Source organism: Borostomias antarcticus, assembly GCF_949987555.1.
Source record: "Borostomias antarcticus genome assembly, chromosome: 16".
Taxonomy (NCBI): Eukaryota; Metazoa; Chordata; class Actinopteri; order Stomiiformes; family Stomiidae; genus Borostomias; species Borostomias antarcticus.
In genome coordinates this window covers 10927868-10949343 of record NC_140249.1, presented here as the reverse complement: position 1 = coordinate 10949343, position 21476 = coordinate 10927868, and the positions used below count along the sequence as shown (strand labels likewise).

At 42.6% G+C, this 21476-nt stretch overlaps 1 protein-coding gene across 1 annotated transcript; it reads right to left on the bottom strand.

Annotated features, from left to right (window-relative positions):
* Positions 1-517: 517 nt before the first annotated feature.
* On the bottom strand, positions 518-20850 carry enpep (glutamyl aminopeptidase; the record flags this gene model as incomplete). Its single annotated transcript, XM_084451162.1, has 20 exons — positions 518-667; positions 1507-1588; positions 1904-2044; positions 2707-2880; positions 3292-3396; positions 3742-3815; positions 5881-6028; positions 6171-6226; positions 6621-6757; positions 7032-7114; positions 7333-7493; positions 7744-7809; positions 10421-10486; positions 10750-10884; positions 11415-11528; positions 12292-12446; positions 12569-12689; positions 13036-13167; positions 13713-13854; positions 20219-20850. The coding sequence occupies 20 exons, from the start codon at positions 20848-20850 to the stop codon at positions 518-520; spliced, it is 2874 nt and encodes a 957-aa protein (XP_084307288.1).
* Between the last annotated feature and the right edge of the window lie 626 nt (positions 20851-21476).

Genomic DNA, 21476 nt, shown 5'->3' with positions numbered 1-21476 from the left:
AGAGAGATACTGTTTACGGTATACTGTATAAGCCTGGCTCACTGCTGATGGCTGAGACAGCCACAACAATCTGGTCCTGAAACCCCCCCCCTCCCCCCCACGGTGGCAGAAAGAACGGGTTGTTGTTCAAAAGGCTGTTCTGATGAAATTAACTTCCCACATAGTTTGGCATTTTAATTAATCTTTTGATTGCTAATTGCTGTTATACAATAGAAGACATTTGGAAATTGTAATATAACATAGCACATAAGGTCTTTAAGTTACAGTATGATGTTATCTGTACAGTAGCCTATGTGAGATGTTTGGTGGTGATAGGCAAGACTTAATTCAATAATAATAATAATAATAATAATGTACTTCTCGAACATACTGGTACTTCATGTCAATTCATGCTGTGCTTTCAATACCAGCTGTAGTGACAATAGTAAGGCAGTTGGATTTGTAGAATTGTGCATCATTCTCTTTTGAAGGACTGTACATCAGGTAAAACATTCAGTGTTAAAACCTGATGATATCATTAAGAAACAACATTGCTTTCTAGCCATGAGCGGATCTCATCCTTGTTCCTTTTGATCCATTCAATGTTGTTCCTCACCGTCTCCAGAGCCTGCTTCCTAGGCCCCTCTCCAGCTCCAGCGTTAGGTGTGAGTTTAAAAAAGTGTTCCATCTAAAAATGCAACCACACACAAAAGCTACTGTGAATCTTGACCACAGCATGAATTAATCACATGTATGAGATTCTCCTTTTGGTGGTTTATTCATGCTACAGTACATCAACTAATTAACCAATATTCAACATTCCACTAATAATAAGCTTAATGCTGCAGTATGTACGATTTTAAATATTTAAATATTGCTATAATAAATTGAGAAGAGCTGTGTGAAAACCACATCTTTATAGACATTTTAAAGGCTCTGCTACAGCAAGCATATAAGTATTATTATTTGTTGAGTCGACACCAGAACGTTTATAAAAAGTAATTTATAACTTTGAGCTAATTTAGTACTTTGAGCTGAGGGTGCCTCCTCCCATAGAGGCATGGCCACACCTGGTTAATGGCACAGGCGTGTGTGCATGCTGTGATCCAATCAGCTACACGGGACATTCTTCTATGGCCTTATGGGAGTATGGTTGTACCCACACCCACAGAACATGAGAATGAAGCAGACAGAATTTTCCCTGGCAGATGGAATTTTCTGTGAATTTCTTGTCCTTATTGTAACAAACAACTGTTTTGGGGATTTTGGATGCTATGCTAGCGTAGGTTCCCAGAAATACCTGGATTACAGCCAGAAATATTTGTATCCTTCTATAATACACTACCAGTTATTGCAAAAACTAGATACTGTACATGTTCAACATCTTGGAGCGCCACTTTAACCAGTATCTTTAACCAGTCACTGTTGACAGAATGGTTTCTAGAAAGAGTGAGCATCTGTAGATCATATATTCAAATAAAGGTGTTTCATCTACTCAAACAAAGAGTGGAGAACTGTTCTCCTAACCTGCCACAGCTGTACGTCGGTGTTGTACGTTGTGGTGATTCGAGTCAGCAGACGCCCCAAGTTTCTGTCATTGATGGTGTACCTGTAAAAAAATATTATTATTATTATAAAAATACAAATGAATATCTTGTGTGTTATTGTGTGTAGGACACAGCAGTACTGTACTGTAGGTTGCTAGCCGCGTGAGATCATCCTGATCTTGTGAGCTCATATTCTGTTTCTCTCACAGATCAGTCCAGACCATCTGGCGCGTCAGGTTAGAAGTTTGCACTTGGGTTGTAATCTATAATACTGTTGGCTCAGTTGATTCAGGGACTCACCTCAAGCACATAAAATCATTACTGTCTCAGTGACTTTCAATTCAGACTGTGAGAATTGATTCAGTGAATTGGCTCACCTCTGCACCAGATAGTTCCAGTTGAGGGTGACCCAGTCCCAGGCCATAATCTTGCCTAATCGATTCAGAGATACGTAGCGGACCACAGTGAACAGATCCTGACTTCTCACAACACTTTCATTTTTAGATGCTTCAAGTAACCTGTAAAACACAGCATTTTCAGGAGAACATACATTTGTTCAGAGGTGATTGATGAGTAATTTTAGTCCAGAGGACATTTTTGTACATACTGTATGTTGATGCAATATATATGTTTAGTATGTTTTTCCTGCCTTTTTGGAACTAGTAATTCTAAGGCACAAACACACAATGGTGGTGGTGGAGGGTGTTGCTTGTAATCAAAGGGCAAAGTTCAGTCATTTTTGTTGTGCAAGTGCTTCTTGTTGGAGTAAACTTTACCTGAACCCTTAACAAGTGTAATGCCTAACTCTAAATGCCTAACCCTAAACCTAACTGTAATTTAATCAAAATAGCAACAAAATGTAATTTCATTTATATAGGCAGGGAAAAAATTACGACTGGAAATGAATGTCTTAAATAAGGCGTCACACTAAATGATAATATGGACCTACTTCAATGATAAAATGTTAGTAACTCAAGGCAACAGAACCCTTACTCTCTTGAGGCAAAGTGTAAGCATTGGTAAATGGTAAATAGGCAAAATTAATTACTTAAAATTATTTTGTATTTACTTGTATTTATGAATATGGTACCCACTGAAATTGGAATAATATGACTGACACATAGAAACATGAAATATTTTGCATTAACCACAAAAAAAGATTTAGAATGACATTGTTTACTTGTAAAGAAGAGCGACGTTCTCAACAGATGCCAGTCCAGAGAGGAGCTTGTCCTTTTCTTGGGCCAATGTTGCTTTTCGGTACCTATCAAACATGACCTCCCACTTTGGCTCTGTGCCGGAATTCTTCATGCCGTATCGATACACCAGCAACCGCAAGTTGACCGCCACACTGCTAGAGGTCAAAATGTCAAGGAACAATTAGGGCTCCATAAGAAGTACTTATGGCATCGAATGCAGTGCTTCATTTTTACCACTTGAGTGTAAAGGGGTAATTTATACCTTACAAGGACTGTCTGAAAGAAGAATTGGTTAACATATCGTAATTGCATACAGTAGAGCTACTTCCCTTCAGTTATGAATGAATGTTAGCATGTAGCTATATTTGAAAACTGCATGACTAAAATGGTAAGTGTGGTTCCTTTAATAGCATGAGTCATTAAAACTGAAGGTCAAATTTATCAATACATTTATGTTTGATATTGTACCTACAGTAGAAGAGTATACCCCTGAATGCACTGCAATAAACATGCTGAAATAAATTAGTGGCTAATGTGAATATAAGGCTTTTATTTAGCATTAATACCTGATGGTTCCTTCAATCCACTGATCAAAGATAGCAGATGCCTGGTTCAGCGCATCTTCATCGCCCATTTGACACGCAATTCCTAAGACTGTCTCTCGCAGTAACCTGCATGACAATCAAATATAGCAGACTCTCCAGGAGGAAGTGCAGGTGATCTTGTTTTGGTAACATAGCCCTTATACCACATCCACTTACTGCCCCCCCACCCCCCTCCCATACACACACACACATACACCACTTGCCACCCCATATCTTGTTTCACTTATTTAATAACCTATGGCGCTTAACGTTAATAACATGCAATTACATAGTACATTACTATGTAGTAACAGTAATTCATGTCAAATTAAGGTAGGGTGCTAATGTCTTTAAAGCAATTGTATTGATATTGAGCCTATCATGCAATAAAGAATCTTACTGCAGAGGACAAGCTCTCACTTCCACACCTACCTAGTAGTCTGAGTTCCTACATCTTCCCATCCTAGCTGGGTGGATATATTGCGCACATTCTCACGGAAAAAGGTCTGTTGGGAATATAGGAGACATGGAGTTATACTCTCTAGCACAAAAGGAAAAAATGATTACCCAAACCTAGATAGAACCAGTCTGGCACCAGAAGAGCTATTTTTTTCCCTGCCTACATGCAACACACAAAATTTTATGAAGGAGCTTCCCATCCAAACCTTGATTATCTTAAACAAGTGTTCTAGTGTAGGGGTTCAAAAAAACTTTTGAATAACTTTTCAAGTACAGTCTGGTGTGTTGTGATTGCTTTTGAGGGTGAAGCTCAATTGTAAACTAGAAAGTACATTTCCTGGAGAAAATGTGAGGTGGGCTAGCTGCTGCAGCTGTATGTAACAGCTACTGCTAGAACTACTAAGGACCGGGCAATCTCCATGCACCCACCGGTGAAGACCGTGCGTCTCTAGCCCACTCAGGGGCTGAATTGTGGGGTCCGTGGCGTGGACAGTGGCGTGGTGGCGGGTTCCGCCCCCTCAGGTCAGAGCTGGTCGGGGACAGTGTACCCCTCTCCGGGCCACCTATCCGCCCGCACCGGTGAAGACCATGTGTCTCTAGCCCACTCAGGGGCTGAGTTGTGGGGCCCGTGGTGTGGATAGTGGCGTGGTGGTGAGACTCCGCCCCTTCAGGTCAGAGCCAGTCGGGGACAATGTACCCCTCTCCGGTCCACCTACCTGACTCCACCGGTGAAGACCGTGTGTCTCTAGCCCACTCAGGGGCTGAGTTGTGGGGCCCGTGGCGTGGATAGTGGCGTGCTGGTTAGGCTCCGCCCCCATGGGTCACAGCTAGTCGGGGACAGTTCAGTGACCTCCGGGCAATTTCCATGCATCCACCATTGAAGACTGTGTGTCTCTAGCCCACTCAGGGGCTGAAAAGTGGCTTCTGTGGCGTGAATAGTGGCGTGGTGGCGAGGCTCCGCCTCTTTTGGTCATAGCCAGTCAGGAACAGTGTACTCCTCTCCGGGCTACCCACCGGCCCCCACCAGTGAAGATCATGTGTCTCTATTCCACTTTGGCTGAGTTCTGTGCTACCACATTAGTTATAAAAGGGTGCCTGTACCTTTAAGAGAGGCTGCACATGCACACAAATTTAAAAAAAGCAACAGCTGCCACCAGTCTAATCCCAACTGACACTCTAATCCTAGACATGGTCCGCTTCAGACAGCTCTATCGCGAAAACTATAAATGTTACAGCTTATACTGTATATGGACACAATAGGAATCCTGAGAACATTTCTATGTATAATATGTCCGTATAGCTTAAACACTGTAGGCATGGCGACAAGTTAGAAAAAGGGTAAAAATGCAAAATTAGCAGCTCAAAAGTTAGTGCGGCACCATATGTTCCAATGGGGAGCGCAGTTGCCAAACAAATCATCATACCTCAAAATAGGAATCAGCACAGTTGTGTGAACATTTCGATATATATAATATGTGTATGAGCTGTTAAAACTGTAGGCATAGCGACAAGTTAGAAAAACGGTAAAAATGCAAAATTAACAGCTCAAAAGTTAGAGTGCAGTGCCATACGTTTCAATGGGGAGCGCAGTTGCCGAACAAATCGTCATACAGCGAAAACTGTAAGTCACACAGCTTAGATACTTACATTGTACGAATCAGCACAGTTGTGTGAACATTTTGATATATAATATGTGTGTGAGCTGTCAAAACTGTAGGAGTGCCAGCAGTTTACAAAATTTGTGAATATTTTCAAAGCAACTGCTGCCACCACTCTAAAAACATAAAGTTTCTGAACATTCCAAAAGCAGTTTCAAGCAGTTTCAATAGGACAAAAATAGTTTTAAAAGTTAAATTTCAAAAAAACTATTAAAAAAATATCACAAATCTGAATGGATCCGTTAAAGAGCTAAACATTATGAACATTTTAAAGTTTGAATGAAGTTTCTAGCACGAAGTATGAAGAAGTAGTTAAGGAGACAAAAACTGGGGAGAATAATAAGAAAGAAAGAAAGAAATAGTGGGAATATCACAAGTTGGGCTAGCTTCTGCAAGCTAGCCCACCTAATTAAAACATTACAGATCTTTCAGCACACTCACTTAGCACACTCACCTGAAACTTTGGGTAGAGAGCACTGTTGTCTGAAAGCATATCTCTCACATAGGCAATAGAGGAGGACACACGATCCCAAATGATGTATTCAGTCTCTTTAGTCAGGTATTTCGTCATGTTGAAGGCATTACCATAATCCAAGTTTGCTCTGATAAATAAATAAATAAAATACCAACAGATCTTGCAGTCAGTATCCTCATTTTTTTCTATAAGATTTGGAATGAAAAAGTCTGTTTCTGTTCTATTGTAGTTATATATATATATATATATATACTCGGCTGCCATCTTACCTCCCCAGAGCAAAGACGTCATCAATGTAACTGCTTCGGTCAGCTGCGTCAAACTCCTAGTAATTAAAGTGTTATAATGTAATGAATACAAAACATACAACTTAAATTATTTCTTTATATAGCTTCCCTGCAACACAACATACAACAACGCTGTGTTGATAAAGCTACAGTAGACTACATCACAATAACACTACTTGAATATTTATTGAGCCAGTTTTAACCTCACCCAAGACAGCAAGACTATAATGACTACATTATATATATGTTTTTAATTCAATTAAAATAACATTATATTGATATTCCATTATAAATAAAAAATACTAAAAAATATGTATGACATATATCAAGTATGATTGAATACTGTATGTCCTATGATGGACTGCAACATAGCAAAACCCCTTTCATTTCTTTATGAGAATGGTTGTAATAACTACTGTACAATGTAATTACCAGGTGGTTTGATTGGAGCTGTTGACTTAAGCTGTTCCACATATTGTCATCGTGATTGACTCTATAGAATCCAATATGATCATTGTTGACCTTCAAGAGTCCATCAGTAGAAGTGGAGTAGTCAGGTAAAGTAAGCTCTGAATTTGATTATAAAAGACAAAACGTTACCAGACCATAGGCATTAGGCCATAAGGCCACATTTTCAAGGTGCTGTGCAAAGAGTAAACTCATTTTAACCCTCTTAATAATTTGCATGCACACCATGCTTTTCACTTTTAAAGTCACATCATGTCAAGACATATTTTTAGAGAACAATATTGAAATTAGACAACAGAATATTATAATTGCACAATGCTTTTGTAAAGATCAATGTATGTGACATTTTATGTTCCAAGGTTTTAAGGATTTTACCTGTATCACTTTTGTTAAACATAGTTGACATATTTTTATTAGTAATCACAGAGTGCCACTTCACAGGGACTGTCCATTTGTACCTGTAAGAAAAACACTGCAAGTACTGAAACAGATTTGAAGCTGATTTGCTATCCAATGCCATTTATGGCATTTGTCTTCTGTGTTTTTACTTATTCAATTTAAATTAAGACCTCAGAATGTAACATGTATCAATGTAACCTGTATCTTCATCTGATGTATGTAATGTAGCTATATTTATAATGAACATAAATGGAGTTTTGAAATCAGTATTGCTGACCCAAATGGTGATGGGGGCTGGGTGGGATTGGCATTGGGGTCCAGGAGGAATCGTCGCTGGGTGAGCTTGGCTTGAGTCCCCACAATAGCCAGGTCCAACACAGGGTAACCCATTTGTTTGGTCCATGTGTCCATGACTTCAGCCACAGGCAACCCACTCACCTTTAATTTTCACAGAGTCATATGAATGAAAGTACAGTATAGGTAATCAAAAGTTATTTCATGAAGCAACCTTTCTGCCATTGATTAAAATTTACCACATAGTTGCAAATAATATTTTTGTATTGACAGTGCTGCAATATGACTGCATCTTCATAGACACTCACTAGACACAACAAATATCACAAATATTTAATAGAATATAAACATTCTACCTAAACTAGACATCATCAAGGTGCCAATTAAAATATACCTCAGTAAGAGAAGACCAGAAGTTTGCTGTTTTGGCATTTGTAAAATGGTAGTCTTTCAAGTATTTCTGCCCAATGAGAAGAAAAAACAGATTATTAGTTTTCCAGTAGCATTGCTGATATACCGCTGGAGATCTATGATAGTGATGATAGTACAGTATTATAATGACGTACTGGCAGGTCATACACATAATGGATGTGGATTAAAGGGATTTCAAAATGTATACTGAACATGGAAACATATTTGAAGTCCACACAGTAAATACAGAAAGTGAAGCAAAGTCTGCCAACTGAGGGCCACCACCCGGGCTGGTGTTCGCCTGCCACAGGTGAGGAGGCCAGAATCCTGCAGCTGAACACCAAAGGGCTCACCCCCAGTAAGATTGACCTCATCGAGCACCAGGCCTGCACCACCAAGGCCCTCGTCATCCTCCTCCAGGAGACCCACTGAGTAACAGCAGATAAGCTAGTTCTCCCAACTTTTGCTCTAGCTGGGTCTATCCTAAGCAGGAAGTATGACCTTGCTACATTCGTCCATCAAAGACCTTGAAAGTCCTTGAACTGGACTCTCGTCGACCAATCCCTGACTGGATCGGAGATTGAGTGGTTGTGCGTGGACGTTCGTCAACGTCTACAAGCCTCTACCCTCGCGTATCACATCAGCATATCTCCCAGTCTTCCCCCACTCCTGCCTCTAAGCTGGCGACTTCAATTGCCAGCATGAGGATTGGGGGTACAGCACCAATACATCCGATGGAGAAAACCTGACTGCTTGGGCAGCTAACAACAGCCTGGCCCTGTTGTACAATCCCAAGAACGCAGCCAGTCTTCTAGATCCACGAGGTACCTCCCACCACCTAACACCAACAACGTGGACGAGGCATACCGGGAACTCTGCAGCATACTGGTGAAAGCGCAACAAAAATCCATCCCATGCAGACGTCGCAGCAGCTACAAACCGTGCTAGGATGCGGAGTGCTAGAGTCTCTACTGAGCCTTCCTCCGGGCCCCCCCAGGAGCTGAGTCAGACATGCTTGCTTCAGCCCTGCTGTCAAGACTCAGCCGAAGGAGACAAGAGTGCTGGGAGGAGGCCATTTACTCCATCGACTTCTCACACTCCAGCTGCAAGGCATGGAGCATCCTTAACAACCTCACTGCTAGGTCTAGACACTCCCCCCGTCACTGCCCCTTCTCTGGAAATGAAATTGCAACACAATTTGTGAAAAGTGGGACATACGAGGGCAAAGACCGTGAATCATCACGTCTTGTGGTAAAAGAAGTGCCTGACCTCTGGAAGGCCACAACTCCTAGCGGTGGTAACGTCTCTGGTGAATTCACACCAGAGGAGTTCGCTGCTGCCCTCCAGCAGGGAAAGCCAGGGAAAGCTCCAGGGCCTGATTCTATCTATCTCTATCGGGGATCATAATCCATGCCGCACCTGCCTTGAAGTCCTTGTTAAGAGCGTTCCTCTCTTCCTCCTTGCGCCAACTCAGGATCCCCAAAATCTGGAGAAGAGCCCTTGTTGTCACAATCCCTAAGCAGAACAAACTCGAACGGGACCCCAAGAGTTACCGCCCCATCTCTCTGTTATGTATCCCCTTCAAGATCCTTGAGTGTCTTATCTACGCCTGCGTCAAACCAGTCATCGACCTGCTGCTCCCACAAGAGCAGGCCGGGTTCCAAAGTGGGAGATCGACCGTAGATATAGGAACGCAACGCACCGGGACAACAACGGAACCAGAATGCCATTCGGCTGCAGCCATTGAAAGTGAATGGCATCCGTCAATGTTGACGCATCAAACGGAAGCGGGTGAGTGGCCCGTAACATCAGCGAGGCAGGATGGGCGGACCACACCTGGCATGCAGAGTGGGAGACAAACACCTCCAGACTCAGTAATTTCATCCCGTTAGCTGGTCCTTCCCCTACCGGGATGGACTTACTCAGGCCGGTGTGGGTAAGGCTTAACTGTCTCCGGACCGGCGTCGGTCTCTTCCGCTCATCAACACACAGATGGGGCTTGGCATCCTGTGCGACTTGCGAGTGTGGCGCAGAGGAGCAAACCACATACCACGTCATCCAGGACTGTCCGATATATCGGGCACCCAACGGCCTGACAGTTGTGGATGACGAAACGGTGACATGGGTCGGGATATATAGCCCTGGTGACCCCTCACCCAGGCTCGGGGTGGTAAAGGATAGCCCCTCGGCCCAGAGCCTGAGGGGAAAAGAAAGCAGCAACTGACACCCACGACGAAGAAGAAGTAAATACACACATTTTTAAGTTTAATGTGACTTTTCACACATTACACTATGGGCCAGCCTATTCACAATGACTAAGTATTTCAGTACTTGTGAAACTTTTTTCAAAGGGTGTTTTGTATGTAGGTGTTGTGTGTAATAAGCAAATAAATCATCACCTTCTTATAATAATGGTCTAAGTCATATTTTCAAGTTTTTCAAAAAAATAAAATGGCCTAAGTCAATATAGGCATAGTTTGACATAGGCATTATACTACCAGGGTAGGAACAGTGTGATCTTTTCAATTGAGGATGTAGGCAATTTGACCAGAGGTGACCAGCACTGTGGAGAGATGGCTCAGGCAAAAAAAATGTTTTCCTCTAAAAATTACTCAGGCTATTATTTTAAGAAGGTGACGAAATAATGGGTATGATCTTACTCGACAGCCATCTCTGAAAGTGTCCCGACCCATCCAGTCTTCCAACATCCTAAGAATTGAGGCTCCCTAGACAGAGGAGAAAATGGGGAATTAAACTGCATTTAAAAGTTTGTGTATCCTCTTTTCAATGCTTCTCAAAGTTGTTTTGTTTGCTTTTAGAAGGAAACAGTTTGTTGCAATATTTGTATGACATATTTATGAACAAATCAATCATGCAAGATCTTTATACTACTACAGACGTGTTCTCAAAAGTGCTTGGAAAATTACTGTGGTTATTGTCTATTTTGTCATTCTGTACTAGGGTAAAATATGGAATGCTATTAAAATACCTTGCTGTAGGATATTGCATCAAACACAGAGGTAATTTCGGCAGGAGTTGACACATCCACAATGATTGGATGGGAGGAGAGGAGGGCGTCATCCTCCATGACAGGAAGTACATCACTGATGATCATGATGTCACGCTTTTGAACAAGAATAATGGTAATTATTTGAAGATGTGTTAATATCCATTAGATTTAATCAATTACATTTTAATTATCCCATTTTAGGACATGAGTTGAAATTCCAATTCAAGAACTGGTAAAATATAATATTTGTTTTCATTTAAATGGAATTCAAGGATTTGGGATTTCAGCACTAACTTAATCCAAAAGGCACTATTCCACCCACTGCTAACCATCTTACCCATCATCTACAAGCCATGGAATCGGAATCCATTGTAACAACGTGCTACAGTCTGCAACATGTATGCAACATGATCGTAATCTAAACAACCCCATCGGTAGTTTCAGGTCTCATACTGTACAGTAAGGGTGTTTTGGATATTGTGGATGTTGATAGTTTGTTGCCGGACAGACAGCAACTGTGATTCGTCCCCATGGATTTGTCGCTGTAGCATAATGCGTAAGCAAAATGCTTCCATTTAGTCATCAATTTCGTGCCAGCAATTTTAACTGTAGGTGATAGCGCCAATGTTCTAAAAAACACCTACCATTTTCCATGTAGGCTCAGCCTTCTCTACACCAATGTACTCGAAGAAACTGGCAAAACCTTCATTTAGCCAGAGGTCATCCCACCAATCCATGGTTACAATGTTCCCAAACCACTGCAGGAGGGACATAGAGTACACTACAGTATTATTCAAATTGTTGCTTATTCCTGTAACTTTGAACAGTTCATAAAACTTTATGGACAGCTTTGTCACCCTGTTATTGCCCTTAACAGAGGACATATATCTTTGATGAAAGCCGCTATTGTGTTGAACATCATAAAAGGCTTGATGGATAACTGGAAGACAGGATACTGTACAAGGTTGTCAAGTCAAGGATTTTCATGACAAATCTCAAAGCCAGTGATTGGCTGGAACAAAGATAGGCATGTTCCCTTCTCTGAATGCAATCTTTCTACCCACGCAGTCCTCTTTAAACATTATTACGGTAATTACAGTATTATAACATGATTTTAGGATGACTAAACTGTTTCTTCTTGTTTTTAGAAGAATTAATATCTTTCTGAAGTTACATACACATACACTAGTATAATGTATTATATCCATAATTCATTTAAATTATTATAGCAGGAGTGATGGGAACGTATTCCTGATAATATCTGAAACAAAATGTTGAATGAGTATGCTCAAGAGCCTTCCGGAGGCAGAACATATTGTGATCATCAAGCAGAACATATTGTGATCATTCTGTCAACATTGGTGGATGCTATTTGGGTCAACTTGGAATGTATAACCCACAATTTCAGGTAAGTCAAAGAAAATGAAAGAACATTTTTTCATGTTTTTACCACAAAAGTAATAATGAATTCTCTGTGAGCAACATAACATTCTCTCATGTTCTCTCTCTGCCATCTCTCACCTGGTGAACCAGCTCGTGGGCGATGACGCTAGCCACACGTTGTTTGTTATAAGACGATGACTCGTTCTCGTCATAGAGGAGGTTGGTTTCCCTGTAGGTTATCAGACCCCAGTTCTCCATGGCCCCCGTGCCAAAGTCAGGGATAGCAATCTTATCTGATAGAACAGAACAAAGTAGTTTACATCAAGTGTTATCCTGTCAAACTACTGTAATTTTCACTGAACCTCACAGAATAAAGCCACTTCCCATCATTATATCAGTGGAGATCTCAAATTACCCAGCTTTGGGAGGGAGTATGACATGTTGAAATACTCCTCAAAGTAGTCGAAAATGACCTTGGTAGTGTTAGCAGCATACTCTGCTGTTTTGATTTGTGCAGGTTGTGCATAGATTCTCAACTGTTGAGAGAGGACGAGAAAACAGAGAAGCCGGATGTGACACATGTACAGGTATGGACGCCATGGTGGTGGTGGTGATTATGATGATGATGATAATGATGATGGTGGTGCATGGGTGGGTGTGGGTAGGGGTGTGTGTGTGTGTACGTGTGTGTGTGTGTGTGCGTGTGTGTGCGTGTGTTTGTGTGTGTACAGTACGTCACTAAAATGTCTCATCAGCATGCCTGATGATGAGACAGCTGTGACATTAACTTTGGATAAACACCAGAACTGTGAACTTTTATACAGCAAAACTATTTCCATTGCACTGAAAATACAAAAACAAAAAACAAGAGCAAATACTCACTGGAATTCCTCGAGAGGAAAGTCTTTCCACATAGTCAAACTGGTGCACAGCAAAACATACCAAATAGGTACTCATTGGAACAGACTTCAAGAAGGAGGTTCTGACTTTATTGCCAGGAAGTTGTTCAATGCCCTAGAATGGAAGAGGGGCTTTGGGTTAATGAAGATGTCAGTCAGACTCTGTTTTTGGGGTACTACGTTCCCTACTCCAAAGACACAGGGAGAAGATATAGGTTGATTGGCCGCAGGTGCATGTATGTTTCTGTTTTTTTCAGTGTACCTAACTAACGTTGGCTAAGCCATTGAGGAGCGAGCCCTGTGGGGCTTCACTCCACTCATAGAACAATACCTAACTATTGTTTTGATTCATCCTGGGATTCAAACAGCTGAAACCTTGGTCTCTTACTCTAATTGATTATTAGTGATGAGATAGAGATACATGGACATACATACATGCATAAATACATACATACATACAAACATGCCTAAATATTGTTATGTAGCATCATCAGGCTGTAATATACTGTATGGAGCCTATTCAGAATGCTGATTTTGCAAGCTAAATAAAGCATTTGCTTCTAATTTCGCCCCCGAGTCGCCCCATTTACAGAAATGAAAAGCAGCACACTTTCTGTTTTAAATCTGCAGTAAATAAACAGGCCGTGAAAGAGGCTGTACCTCCTGGGGCATGTTGGAGAGGGCCCCATAGCTGCGGTCATGGGTGAGGGAGATCTTGTAGGTGGCCTTCTTGTTTGGCTCATCAAAACAAGGGAATGATTTGCGGGCATCTGTTGGCTCATGATCGGTGCCGGCAATTTTTCTGGTGGTAGAGAACCCCCCCCCCCCCACCGCATTGATTAAAACTTGAGAGTTGATATCAAGAGTCCATGTTAAGTTGAAATCATATGAAAGACAAAAAAACGCAATTTTGCAACCCTGTGCCTGTTCCCATTTCAAGTTATTGACATGCACCTAAACATATAGTTGGTAGCATAATATTGGAATATATGGAAACAGTGTGTTGTATTAAAAATTGGAATTGGAAAAGTAGCTTAAAGGGATCGTTCAGAATGTTAGACATGAGTCTCATTTACTACATCCATGCCATCTACTCTGTATTGAGGTCATTGTGTCACACATTTACCACAGTCAGCAAAATTGTATATACCATCCAGCCACAGACTGTCAGAGGTAGACTGACAGGGGGTGACTGACAGACAGGCTCATAGACTGACAGGGTGGCCCACCAGGTAAATCCAGCAAGACCAGTTAACGGCCAGCTAAGGTTTGTAGTTGGTTCTCTCTGGATTCAATATGGTATGACAGCACCATTTACTCTGTATTGAGTATTGCATTGTCACACATTTACCACAGGCACAACGAATCATGATATTTTTAACGAAACATGTTCTTATCAGACTAGCTGTCAGAGGGCACTGTGTGCACATTTTGAATGGAAACTGCAGTACTTAGCATAAAGTGCCAACTTTGACCAACACAAATCATGACATTTTTAACGAAAGATGTTCGTATCAGACTTGATGGAGTCAATGCCCAAGAGTGCGGTACCAATTGAATCGGGTGAAGCGCCAATGAGAAAATTCGCTTTAAAACACTATATTAGCATTAGCAATTAGCTTCCTGCCAAAATGGTCAAATTTCAAATACCTGTAGACCAGTGGTTCTTAACCTGGGTTCGATCGAACCCCAGGGGTTCGGTGAGTCAGTCTCAGGGGTTCGGCGGAGGTCAAGACACACACCCGACTCATATGATTCGTGATGACACGCCCCGCTTGGCCATCATTGGCTGCAGGTGATCACGCAACATCGCTTGGCCTATCTGTGCTGCAGGGAATTTGGCGCGCTCAGTAGTCGAATTGTGACTGTCGTGTGATTTCTTTCTTAATATTTTAATCCCTTCATACTAACTATGTCGAGCAAAAAAAGAAAGTGGTCGGACGAATATGTACAATATGGATTCACATGTATAACGGAACGTGATGGGAGTCAGCGTCCTAACTGCATGATTTGCAATGCCAAGTTGAGCAGTTCTAGTCTAGCACCGGCAAAACTAAGAGAACACTTCCTTAAGCTGCATGGAGATGGACAATACAAGAACACAACGCTCGCTGAATTCAAGGTGAAGAGAGCCAGATTCGATGAAAAGGCTACTCTGCCTGTTCTCGGCTTTGTACCCATCAACAAACCGATCCTCACAGCATCGTACGAAGTTGCTTACCTGATCGCAAAGCAGGGCAAACCACACACCATTGGTGAAACACTCATAAAACCAGCTGTGTTGAAGATGGCGAATATCATGCTGGGAAAAGAGGCTGAAGTCAAGTTATCCCAAATTCCTCTTTCAAATGACACCATTAGCGACAGAATAGAGGACATGAGCAAAGACATCTTGGCTCAAGTAGTTGCAGATCTGATTTCAAGCCCGGCAAAATTCAGCCTTCAACTCGACGAGACCACAGACGTTTCCAATCTAAGCCAGCTTGCTGTATTTGTGCGCTATGTGAAAGACGACGTGATAAAGGAAGATTTTTTATTTTGTAAGCCTCTTACGACAACAACTAAGGCAGCCGATGTGAAGAAACTTGTGGATGACTTCTTCAAAGACAACAATCTTTCGTGGGATATGGTTTCTGCAGTTTGTTCGGACGGAGCTCCAGTCATGCTGGGAAGAAAGTCTGGTTTTGGTGCGCTAGTGAAAGCCGATGCACCACACATCATTGTTACGCATTGTATTCTGCACAGGCATGCGTTGGCAACAAAAACCTTGCCTCCAAAACTGGCAGAAGTATTAAAAATTGTAGTGGAATGCGTGAACTATGTGCGAAATAGTGCTCTGAGGCACCGCATCTTCAGTGAGCTGTGTAAAGAAATGGGCTCTGAATTCGAGGTACTTCTGTACCATTCTAACGTTCGGTGGTTATCCCGGGGACAGGTGCTGAATCGTGTTTTTGCCGTGCGTGTGGAATTAGCCCTGTTTTTGCAAGAGCACCAACATCCTCATGCAGATTGCTTAAAAAATTCTTAGTTCATTCTCATTTTAGCGTACATGGCTGATATCTTCGCAGCTCTCAATCATCTCAATCAACAGATGCAGGGCGGTGGAGTCAACATCATCGAAGCGGAAGAAAAACTGAAGGCTTTTCAAAAAAAGCTACCGTTATGGAAACGACGAACAGAGAACGATAACTTCGCAAACTTTCCCCTGCTGGACGACTGTGTAAGTAAGATCGAAGATGTATCTGGAATCGGAGACATTTCTGTACACGCGGAACTGAAGCAAGCAATTGCCACGCACTTAGATGAGCTTGCAAAGTCTCTCGACGGATACTTCCCTACAAGAGAGTCATATCCAGCATGGGTGAGACAGCCGTTCACGTTTAGTGTTGAGACAACAGATGTCAATGATGAATACCTCGATGAAATCATTGAAATTCAGCAGAGCCAGGTTCAACAGCAACTCTTCAGAACAACAACGCTCTCAACGTTTTGGTGTCAACAAATGGTAACGTACCCTGTTATTGCTAAGAAAGCTCTGGAGATTTTCATACCGTTTGTTACAACATATCTTTGCGAGCAATCCTTTTCGAGGATGCTGGACATAAAAACGAAGAAAAGGAACAGACTTTGTTGCGAAAATGACATGAGAGTGGCACTTGCCAAGGTGAAGCCGCGCATTTCTGAACTGGTCTCTGAAAGGCAACAGCAGAAGTCACACTGATTTGAGGTAAATATTCATTATTATGTTTTTGTTTTTGTGTGAAAATCATGTTTTAATAGTTTTGTTCTTTGAACACTGATGTTGATGCACGGTTCACCAGTAAAATATATACCTATGTTTTGAATTTTATTTTTCCAATTAAGAAGGGTTCGGTGAATGCGCATATGGAACTGTTGGGGTTCGGTACCTCCAACAAGGTTAAGAACCACTGCTGTAGACTAATGTCCTTTTATTTATATATATATTAGTGCTGGGCCGTTATCGGCGTTAACGTGCTGCGTTAACGCCAGACTCTTATCGCGCGATAAAAAAAAGGACGCTCTGAAGCCGGGTTTGCTCCAGGGCAAATTTGTTTTCAAGAAGCTTCCCAATGGAAACCTCGACAAAACCAAGGCTGTGTGCACCTTGTGCAAAGCGGAATTAGTTTACTGTAGGAGTTCCTCGAGTCTCAGGTACCACCTAAACGCAAAGCATCCCTTAGTTGATGTTAGCAAGGATGCTGGGCCAAGCACTGATGAAGCGCCGGGAAAAAGTCGTGTTCGTCAAAGTACAATGTTCGAGTGTAACCGAGGCAAGCCCGTCAGCACAGCTCTATCAGCCAAGCTAACTAACCTCCTAGCTCAGTTGATTGTCATCAACTGCCGGCCTATCAGCGTGGTTGAAGATGATGGGCTTGAGCTTCTTCTCCAGGCGGCCACAGGCGACCCATCTTACAAACTACCTGCGAGGCGAACTATCATGAGGAGAATCCATAACCAGCACGCCGCAGAGAAAGCCGCGAGAGATGACAAGTTGGCAGGGGCGACGTGTGTAGCACTGACTGGGGACCATTGGACATCTGTCAACAACGAAAACTACCTTGGCGTTACTGTACACCTTATCGATGTCAGCTGGGAACTTCACTCGTTCGCCTTAGGTACGTTATGTAGTGTATTTAATTCAGCCTAACATTTACACAGTTTTGCTAACGTTATTAGGGCTAACTAACATTAGCTACGTTTGCCGTTCTCAAGGGCTTACTTTTGGTTATTATTTAGGTAGCGCACACATTTTGAATGCCTTCGGCAGAATTCAAATGAGCCATTTTAATCTAGATTAATCTAGATTAACTCCAGGATTGCAGTGAGATTAATCTAGATTAAAAAAATTAATCTATGCCCACCACTAATATATATATATATATATATATATATATATATATATATGCAAGTGCTTTGACATAGTGCCCTCTTCATGTCCAGTGAGTTTCAGGTCACTAGATTGTTGTTGTACAAGACTATAAGGACTTGTTCTCTTGTTCTCTGTAAAGCGCATTGTGTTGCCCTCTGGGTATGAAATGCGCTATACAAATAAAGCTTTGATTGGACTTGAACTTTGTGGCCGACATGGTTTTTCTTTAAATGACAGTTTCTCCGCCATCTTGGATGAGATTTCTTAGCTCTAAACACCCTATAGGAAGACATTCACCCTAAACCTACCTGTGAAAATTCAGACTGATTGGACTTATGATTTATGAGGAGAACCTTTTTATAGGTTTAGCCAAATTTTCAACCTACAGCCAAATCCATCATGGCAAACATCATGGGTCCAAAGAGCAAAGTTGCTCCCCATGAGGAATGATGTTCATTTACGAAGTTTCATACATTTTCATCCAACAGGGTGGAAATGCCTAGCCTGGTACGACCATCCCGTTCTCGCGAGCTCACATTCTGTTTCACTAACGCATAACGGTCTGGCCTTCGTCTCCTCCAGAGCGATTATGACAAAATCCAGACCATACCGGGCCAATCAGGGACTGTGTTTTAACTGCTGTCCTGCCCCACAGTGGAAAGCAGCCCCTGATTGGTTCGTGTCCCTCCCGCTCGCTAAACAAACATGGCGGCTCCCGAAGCAACGAGTGGTAACGTTAACGTTAGAGGAATAAACACAGCTATAAGTGCAGTTATTGCTTAATCACAACACTTAAACAAGAACAAGAGTATGCACTAGCGGAGTGTCTCGGTGGAAATGACGTTTTTGCCGTTCTTCCGACTTGATTTGGCAAAAGTTTGCTGAACACTGATTGGCTAAAGGTGTTTGTCTGTCAAGGCAAGTACCCCCGCCCACGTAATCGCTCTCTATGGGGTGAAGGACAGACCGATATTGCGGAGCGAAGCAGTGAGCTCGCTAGATCGGGATGGTCATACCAGGCTAGGAAATGCCAGCCTTGTTTGCTAAATTGGTTATTATAGCGCCCCCTAGGGTCCAATCGGTGTGCCTCTTTGTGGCCTAGTTACTCCTGGTCTGCTGTTTGGGCCTGTCAATTTTTAGCATTTTTGGTCTAGGACTTAAAGACTTATTAAACCACTTCCAGGAGATATATGAATGCTGCCAATTACAATAGGGTTCTTACACTACTGCGCAGGACCCCTGGTAAAGAACAGAAGAGATATTCAACTGATTTTTCTTGTCTGGTTTAATCTATTGTCCCCAGGTCCCCCATGAAATAAAGTGCTACCAGATGGGACATGCATTTTACAAACTAAAGCATTCTACATATGTCACGGTGCCACTTGTTCCAAGAATTGATATGAAGTAGTTGGCAGGATGTGTCATTATGGAAATTCCCCAGTTCAGTGGAACATTACAGTGTAGAAGTAATGATGAACAACATTTGCAATAGCACCTGCGTTTTATTACGACTTATGGTTGTAGAGGTTGTAGGAGTAGTAGTGTCAGAGGTAGTGGTAATTATAGGAATCATCATCTCCATAGCTACAGTATAGTAAGGGCTCATTTACTTAAGAGGTATGTGTACAGTAATAGTAGCAGCTGTAGTAGCCTAGAGATAATGGTTGTAATAATACATCAATAGAAATGATGCAGTAGTAGCAGACTTTGTGAGGACAGAATCTGAGTGAGCACATTTGCCAGAAAGGAATGCAAAAAAAAAACATACACACATGCCCCCCCTCTCTATCTGACACACGCACACGCGCGCACACACACACACACACACACACACACACACACACACACACACACACACACACACACACACATGCCAACACTCATATTATGTATTGTAAAGTTGTTCCCAAGATCAAACTGTCCTTAAAGGAATTTGGCCAGAGGTCTGAAGTTGCTTGCCAGACTTTTCTCCCTCTCCCACAAGGCATATCACTATAGTAAATGCGAGTTTTAAAATAAAACATGCAGCACACATTTCAACAGAGTAGATAGAGAGTGACTTATTTTAACCTTACTCATATTCATTAATGTTTGTCTCCACATGCGCCCCTAACTAGTGAATGTAGTTTGGTATTATATCTACAACACTGGTCCTAACTGGTCCTTCCAACCTTTTTGCTATGTTCCAGATGTGGGAGAGATGAATACTTTTCTTCTCAAATATGGACACACACACACACACACACACACACACACACACACACACAGGACTTACTTGATAACGTTGTTCTCCGTATATGTGACTCTATAGAAGCCCACTAGCGATCCATTGAGCCACCCCTGGAAGTCCAGGGTGAGAACGTAGACCTCGTCTGGTTTGGTGGCTGCCAGCTCCTCCCCGGTCTCCACCACCACATACTCCTGCGGAGTGTACTCAAAGCAGCCTTTCACTGCCACCTCCCTCTCAGCCTGTCCACTTCTTAACGTCAGTTTGGGGACGGTGCTGATGAACGTCTCGCGGATGTGGAGCCACAGGTGGCGCGTAGCCCGGGTGACCACCAGATGGACAGACACTCTCCCTGTATAAAGGTCAGTGTTCAGGTCAGGCTCCAGATGCAAGTCGTAGTGCACAGGCTTCACGTAGATGGGCAGACGAAAATGTGTCCAGTCACCACTGGTGTCATTGGACGGCTTGCAGGGCCCCCTGTCAGCCGGGGGAGGCTGGGGGCTGGTGGTGGGTTTGGGGGGGCCTTCGGTGGGGGCTGGAGAGGCGTCGGGCTTTGTTAAGCCCACCCCCAGCCCCACAGCTACGGCCGAGACCACCACAACAAGGCAGATGAGAGCCACGTGCTTCCCGCGGATGCAGTAGCGTTTCTCCTCCTTCTCAAAATCCATGTTTTCTACCATGGTGAGCATCCACAGGCTGGGCTCAGGTCCCCTCCAGAGCCCTCACAGGAGGGACAAACACGCTCTCAAACCTCTAGAGGATGCCGCTGGAAGAAAAAACAACATGGAGCTAGATTACAACTGACCAGAGATCAGACTTAGAAAAACAGTTGAAAGAGATCCAATGGCGGCGTGGATTTAAAGCTGACTGCAGATCAGAGTCTGAGCATACCTACTTAGAATGACTGTTCGGCTGAGCTGATCCAAACTCTGACTACAACCATTCCAGTGCGGAGCAGCAAGAGCCAGTGGAAGACTGACAGGAGAGAGCCGAGGAAGTACAGAGGAGTGGAGAAGGGGGGGCAGCAGAGAGAGGGATCCCAGCACGCTGGAGCCAAGCCTTTAATTTACAGTACACTGTCATCCAACAAACACTGCACTGCTATTCATAGCCCTTTGGTTAAACACCTGGTTAAACAACTATCACCCCCTGTAAATCAACAACGAAAAGCTAAAGAGCGTCATGACAAACGAAAAGTCAGATGAGCTTGTGGATTTATGTTTTGAGTGCTGTGTTGTGTTTATTCACAGAGCAATGTTTTGGATAGTACTGTATGAAAGCAGCAATTTGGTGGTGTGTAAAGGGC